The sequence below is a fragment of the Erythranthe guttata genome, chromosome 8, assembly GCF_056151865.1.
Source record: "Erythranthe guttata isolate IM_541 chromosome 8, IM_541, whole genome shotgun sequence".
In the NCBI taxonomy this organism is placed as follows: domain Eukaryota; kingdom Viridiplantae; phylum Streptophyta; class Magnoliopsida; order Lamiales; family Phrymaceae; genus Erythranthe; species Erythranthe guttata.
The window spans coordinates 24,612,367-24,618,291 of record NC_142540.1 but is presented as its reverse complement, the minus strand read 5'-3'; the positions used below and the strand labels follow the sequence as shown (position 1 = coordinate 24,618,291).

Below are 5,925 nucleotides of genomic sequence, written 5' to 3'. Positions count from 1 at the left end.
CTTTAAAGAATCGATTAAAGTTCCATTACACCGAGGTGTGTTTTTCCAATCTCAGACATTTTTTTATTGCACTAACATAATATTTAATACACAACCATTGTTTAATTTGGTCACAAGCTAAAACAATCCAAATCCACACCAGATTAAAGATCCAAAACAGTTAATAATCGAAAAGCAAGATAAACTAGAGGATAACAAAATATAAAACGAGAGAGCAATATATCGATATATCAATCGCTAAAACAACTTCAACAAATCCACATCCCAAAATCTTTTTCTCCAGAAATCAAAATAGCAGTCAAATTGCATAAAAGTTTAAAAACATCCTCAAAAACTAAAACCAACGAGGCCCGAAAATGGAACCAAGAAATTCGCGAACAAAACCCACAAACCAAGTGTATTTCAAATCACCACATAACTAAAATTATGCAACAATCGATGGCTTGGAAGCAGCAGAGAGTCTAGACCTCTTCTTAGCCAAGCTCTCGCTCCTCTTCTCTCTCTGTTCCTTCAATCGAGAAGCAAGAAGCTTCTGGTAATCAGCAGCTTCCGACTTTGCCTTTGCAATCCTCTTCTTCTTGTCCGAAATTCTAGCCCTCTTCCTCTGCAGAGTCAACGGGGTCACAAGCCTCTGAATCTTAGGAGCTTTGCTGATTTTCTTACCTGCGACAGAAATCAAAAAAGATTATTACAAGCATGTAAAAACTGAAAATCGGACAGTTTTGGTAATTCTTGAATCGGAAAAATGAATGGTTGACTAACCAGCTTTGTTAGTGAATGTTCGGCGGTATGTGTTGACGTACTTCCTGACATCATCTTCCTTGGAAAGGTTGAAGAGCTTGCGAATCTTCGAAGCCCTCTTCGGACCTCTCATTCTTGGCTTCTCGACATCGGTCAGTCCCGGAAGATCGTTGTCTCCCTTCTTCACGATCACCAAGTTCAGAACCGAGAGGTCGGGGCTGACAATGCACCCGCGAACAGACTTCCTTCTTCGCTCTCCGTTTCTCCTTCCATAACCACGGAAGCAAGGGGTACCTGGTCAAACACAAATTTATCTTGTAAAAATCAGGGACTAGATAGTAATTTCAACTATGTTAGAGGGCTTGCAGAAGAAGTTACACACACCTCGGTGAAGCAAGAGTCTCACACGGCCAGGTGTCAAGACACCCTGCTTCATTGGGAAACCTTGCTTGTCACATCCTCCCATGATCTTGAATACGTACCCCTTGAACTCCTGGAATTCGAACACGGGATAATAACATTAGCATAAACATCAAATGAATTACATCAAATGAATTAAGCTCAATATGTAAGATATTTAACGGGTCTCGAGTTAGTCAATTAAACATCGTGTACCTCGCCCAAAGCATCTCCATTGACTTCCTGTGAGATTCTCTTGTCCCAGAACACACGACTGCAATTTACATAAATAAAGCCAAGATTAACGAGATTTACGAAAGGATATCGGCTATGTAAAGACTAACAACAATCAAATCTTTCATGCAGGTACGACTCTACGAGTTAAATACGGTCTGACTTTGACTAGATGAGACCCTTTTTATATGGAACATAATAAACGACAAGCTCTGAAAGGGATTAAAATTGTTCGAAAATACGGGAAAAAAATACTAGGTTATTATAACAAGGCAACAAAAGTCAAGAACTCGAAAAGTCATATCAGAAAACTGATTCCATGTAAATAAAATTAGTAAAGATCGCAGCTTGAAACTGACATACAGATCTGAGTTACTAGGGTTACAAAAATCATTAACCAAAATAATAATAAATTTTTATTCAACATTTTCACAATGCAAGAAAATCTCGTACCCTAAATTTCAACCGGTTACAGCTAAACAGACGTTAACGAAAGCTTTCGAACACATAATTACATAGAATTGCAGCAAATGAATCAGTAACAAATCTGAACGAACAAAAAAAAAATACAGATTTAATGAGAAAAAATGTAAATGAAAGACATACAGCTTAAGGTCATCGTCAATTTCCAGCTTCTTCTGGCAACCGGTTGTCGGATTCGCTATGTTGAACTACAGATATCAACAAAAAAATTAACGATTTTAGTGAATTTCTTCAGGATAATTAAAAACATCGTAATTTAAAAAATGCACAAACAAATTACTCTCCGGTGAACAAGTGTGCGTGTGTGTTAGAGAGAGAGAGAGAGAGAGAGAGAGAGAGAGAACCTTCATCTTGGATGAACGAATGCAGAAGCGGCAGCGATGGAGTGAAATGCAGAAGCGGCGGTGAAGAAGATGAGTAAATTGCTGCTTTCTTCTGAACTAGGGTTTCAGGGCCCCAATTAACATGAGTTTTGATGATTGGGTTTGCATATTTGATTGAAGCCCAATTACGTAGCCCAAAAATATAATTTTAAAAAAATAAACATTTAAATTTAAACAAATATTAAGAAATAAATTAATATGTTTATTTTTCGGCTTAATTGCACTTTATGCCCTTGAATTATATTTTGTTGGCACTTTGCATGCTCTAAACAAATTTATAGCACTTTGCACCCTACAAAAACAAAATAAATTATGTTAAATGCACCGCGACGGGAATGAAGTTTTAAAGCTAGTGAAGGTAATTTATAATTTTAGTGGTTTTTTTTCTACATATTGCTGAATGTCGAATCATTTTTTTTATATTCATCAATCGTTCGAACTAACAAATTAAATATGAAAATTACCTTTATTAAGTTCTAACTATTCAATTTCAACAGAAAAAAAAAAAGTATAAATATTCAATTCATAGTGCATTGTGAACGACCCATTGGTTACGAGAGTGCAAAATGTTGTTAATTCTTAATTGTATAGATAGAAAAAGAGTGGTTGAAAACAAACTTAACACTTACATATTTATGCATTATTATTACAATATATAGTTTTTTGTTTGTACAATAAACCACTTGTTCAAAATCCCCCCAAAAAATAATAATAATATTACATTTTCAGATGTAAACAAAATAAAATCACCATTTTTTTCTTTTTCTTGATCAAATAGTAGAATTCACAATGCACAAACAAAATCACCACTTGTCTCAATATCATCGATATCAGCATCCGTATCTATTTCATCGTCAAGATCCATGCTCCCTTCCAAAAACGGGCCCCCCGTTTTGGCCCCCTCCCCGGTTTTTCGAGCCTCCGTTATTATCGCAACCACTTCTTCAATATTCTGCGAAATATATTCATCACTATTTTTCACATCCAAACTCGCTTCTTCTCCTTCCATAAATTCGGCCGGTAAGTTCTTCATAAACCAAGGGTGCTTTATAATCTCCGGAATCGTTATTCTCTGCATTTATCATAACAATAACCATTAAATAAAATCAATAAATATATATATTTTTCAAAATAAAAACTTACCTTTTGGGGGTCGGAAACGAAAATTCGAGACAAGAGATGCTTGCATTCGTTGGAAACTCTTACGTAATCCGGAATCGAATAGGAAACGCTTAGTATTCTCTGTTTAAAAAATGAAATTCGATTTTTTTGTTACTACATTAAGTCAAGAAATGTTCTAATTTAATTTAATCGGAAAAAAAAAATTTACATTTATTGTTTTCTTGAAATTTCTCGGATCATCTGGGTCTTCGAATGGATATGCACCGACTAACATTACGTATAGAGTAACTCCACATGACCAAACATCTGCAATCTTTTTTAGGGACAAAAAAAGGAGAAAAATAAATTGTCTTGTTATTATATTTATAGGAAAAAAAACTACGAAAAAAAAATTAGGCGAAGATTTATTATTATTTAGTACCTTGCCATCGTATTCTTTCCTCGATAAGACTTCCGGTGCAATGTAGGCAGGTGTTCCGACAGTTGATTTCGGTTGAGAATGTAATACCGCTGACTGGATAAATAACCGTAGAACACATAATCAAGAAACTGTATTTCTAATATATATATATATATATATATATATATATATATATATATATATATATATATATATATTACAGTGGAGAAACTAAATTATACCTTAGAATAACCGAAATCGCATATTTTGAGGCGGGGCGCCGAGCTTCCGTCCAATAACGTGTTTTCGAGCTTTAGATCTCGGTGGCAAATTTGCTTGCATATTTTAAAAGAAAAATAAAGTTCAAAATTATTGTTCGAAAAAAAATGCTTTGTCGTAAGAAAATCACGTAAAAGTCCGGTTATTAGTTATTACCATCGAATGGCAGTAACTGACTCCAGAAATCAGCTGCTGAAAGAAAAACCTCGCCTAAAACAAACGAAACACGTATTCATTGAAAAGATTGAATTTTTTCGATAAATAATAAATCGGGGTTCTCGTGATAAGCTTCGAGCTAATTGAATTGAATTTTATTTGATTTTTCGTTAGAAAATGAAAACTCGATAAAATAGTATACCTCGTCTTCGCTGAATCGGCCAGCATTGCATATTCGTTCGAAAAGCTCTCCACCCGCAGCATATTCCATTACTATGCCTAGATGAGTTGGGGTAAGCAAAGCCTGCAACACGGGCAAATAGTCGTTCGACATAAATAAATCCGAAATTTCTTACTTATATAGGTTATTTTCTTGAAATTATAATTCATATGGCACTGGATAAATACATTAGAACAGAGTGGAGGCAGAATTCTCCTTATTGTTCATACTATTTTTTTAACAAAATCGAACATCTTGTGAACGAAAAATTTACGAAACCGATGATCAAGAAACGGGAACCGAAAAAAAAGACGTAATCTTGCACTTTGAGCTGATCAGATATATGAATCACAGTAATGATCTTTGACTTGGAGAGAGAGAGAGAGAGAGAGAGAGAGAGAGAGAGAGAGAGAGAGAGAGAGAGAGAGAGAGAGAGAGAGAGAGAGTAAACAGTAGCTTTACCTCCTTGAATCTGATAATATTGGGGTGCTTCAAGGACCTATGGTTGATGATTTCCCTCTGCACATGCTCATCAATCTACACAAAACACACACACACACACACACACACACAAAATTAAAAAAAAAACCCATCAAATAAAAACAATCATTTGAAAGATTAGAGCAGAAATCTTGAAAATTAATCCAAGCAAAAAAAAAAAAAAAGTAACCTTTTTGCCTCTCTCAATGTACTTAATTGCATAAAGATCCCCACTCCATTTATCTCTAACAAGTTTGGCAACACCGAAATTCCCAGACCCAATATCTTTCAATATTTCATACCTTTCCATCCTTTCTTTCCCTTTTAATCACAGCAAAAAAAAAAAAAAAAAAAAAAAAAAAAAAAACAATCTCCAGAAAAGAAAAAAGAAAATTCAAATAAGCAATAAAGATCAGATTTTTATTATGTTTTTGTTTCTAATTTCTTTCTCTCTCTGTATTGAGTTTTATGTGTGAAGGCATCTCTGTAATAAATAATATAGGAGAGAGAGATGTCAGCAGCTGATGATCAAGTGTCCATTCTTGCAAACTGGAAACTCTTTGGTTAGGTATTTTATGCTGTGCTACGTGGCGTTATTCTATTGGCTGGCTGTAATTAACTATTAAAGAAACAAAGCTCTCCCATTGACTTTGGTGAATTTAAATTATTCTACTTGTGGTGATATTCATTGCAAAAACTTTTGACCTGGATTTTCAATTATTTGCTATAATGGGAAAGCTGTTATCTGGCAGTTTTTTAACTTATTTAACTATATTTTAAAACTTATTTAACTATATTTTAATATTTTAAGTTCCTTTGATATAGTCTAGATTGGCTTTCAAATATTATTAATCAAGATCTTTTTTTTTTCGTCGGTGGTCTATGTTTGAAGTTCAATAATACATATTATTAATCAAGATCATTTACTTATCCAATGGTTTGATTTTATAGTAAATATCTGGATTTAAGGGTAGAATTGGGATTTTACTTCGATATTAATCTAGTTCTTGCTCGAGACTATGGTATAG

The 5,925-nt window shown here is 34.2% G+C and overlaps 2 protein-coding genes across 2 annotated transcripts; both read right to left on the bottom strand.

Annotated features, from left to right (window-relative positions):
- Window positions 1-200: 200 nt before the first annotated feature.
- EMB3010 (Ribosomal protein S6e) lies at window positions 201-2,382 on the bottom strand. The gene is made up of 6 exons (XM_012989691.2): window positions 2,202-2,382; window positions 1,981-2,045; window positions 1,357-1,414; window positions 1,126-1,234; window positions 763-1,035; window positions 201-663 (listed from the first exon to the last, which is right to left on the bottom strand). The coding sequence occupies exons 1-6, from the start codon at window positions 2,205-2,207 to the stop codon at window positions 425-427; spliced, it is 750 nt and encodes a 249-aa protein (XP_012845145.1). The 5' UTR covers window positions 2,208-2,382; the 3' UTR covers window positions 201-424.
- Window positions 2,383-2,846: 464 nt separating this feature from the next.
- On the bottom strand, window positions 2,847-5,475 carry SNRK2.7 (SNF1-related protein kinase 2.7). The gene is made up of 9 exons (XM_012989690.2): window positions 5,088-5,475; window positions 4,880-4,954; window positions 4,400-4,501; window positions 4,198-4,251; window positions 4,005-4,097; window positions 3,784-3,876; window positions 3,571-3,675; window positions 3,384-3,482; window positions 2,847-3,312 (listed from the first exon to the last, which is right to left on the bottom strand). The coding sequence occupies exons 1-9, from the start codon at window positions 5,205-5,207 to the stop codon at window positions 3,025-3,027; spliced, it is 1,029 nt and encodes a 342-aa protein (XP_012845144.1). The 5' UTR covers window positions 5,208-5,475; the 3' UTR covers window positions 2,847-3,024.
- Between the last annotated feature and the right edge of the window lie 450 nt (window positions 5,476-5,925).

Excerpts from the sequence above, each read along its gene's own strand:
- EMB3010 (XM_012989691.2), bottom strand. Across the intron at positions 1,415-1,980 it reads ATTGACGATGACCTTAAGCT|TCGTGTGTTCTGGGACAAGA; the intron begins GTATGTCTTTCA and ends TGTAAATTGCAG. Across the intron at positions 1,235-1,356 it reads ATGGAGATGCTTTGGGCGAG|GAGTTCAAGGGGTACGTATT; the intron begins GTACACGATGTT and ends TTCGAATTCCAG.
- SNRK2.7 (XM_012989690.2), bottom strand. The coding sequence starts at position 5,207 with ATGGAAAGGTATGAAATATTGAAAGATATTGGGTCTGGGAATTTCGGT. Across the intron at positions 3,877-4,004 it reads GCGATTTCGGTTATTCTAAG|TCAGCGGTATTACATTCTCA; the intron begins GTATAATTTAGT and ends TTATTTATCCAG. Across the intron at positions 3,483-3,570 it reads ATTTCAAGAAAACAATAAAT|AGAATACTAAGCGTTTCCTA; the intron begins GTAAATTTTTTT and ends TTTTTTAAACAG.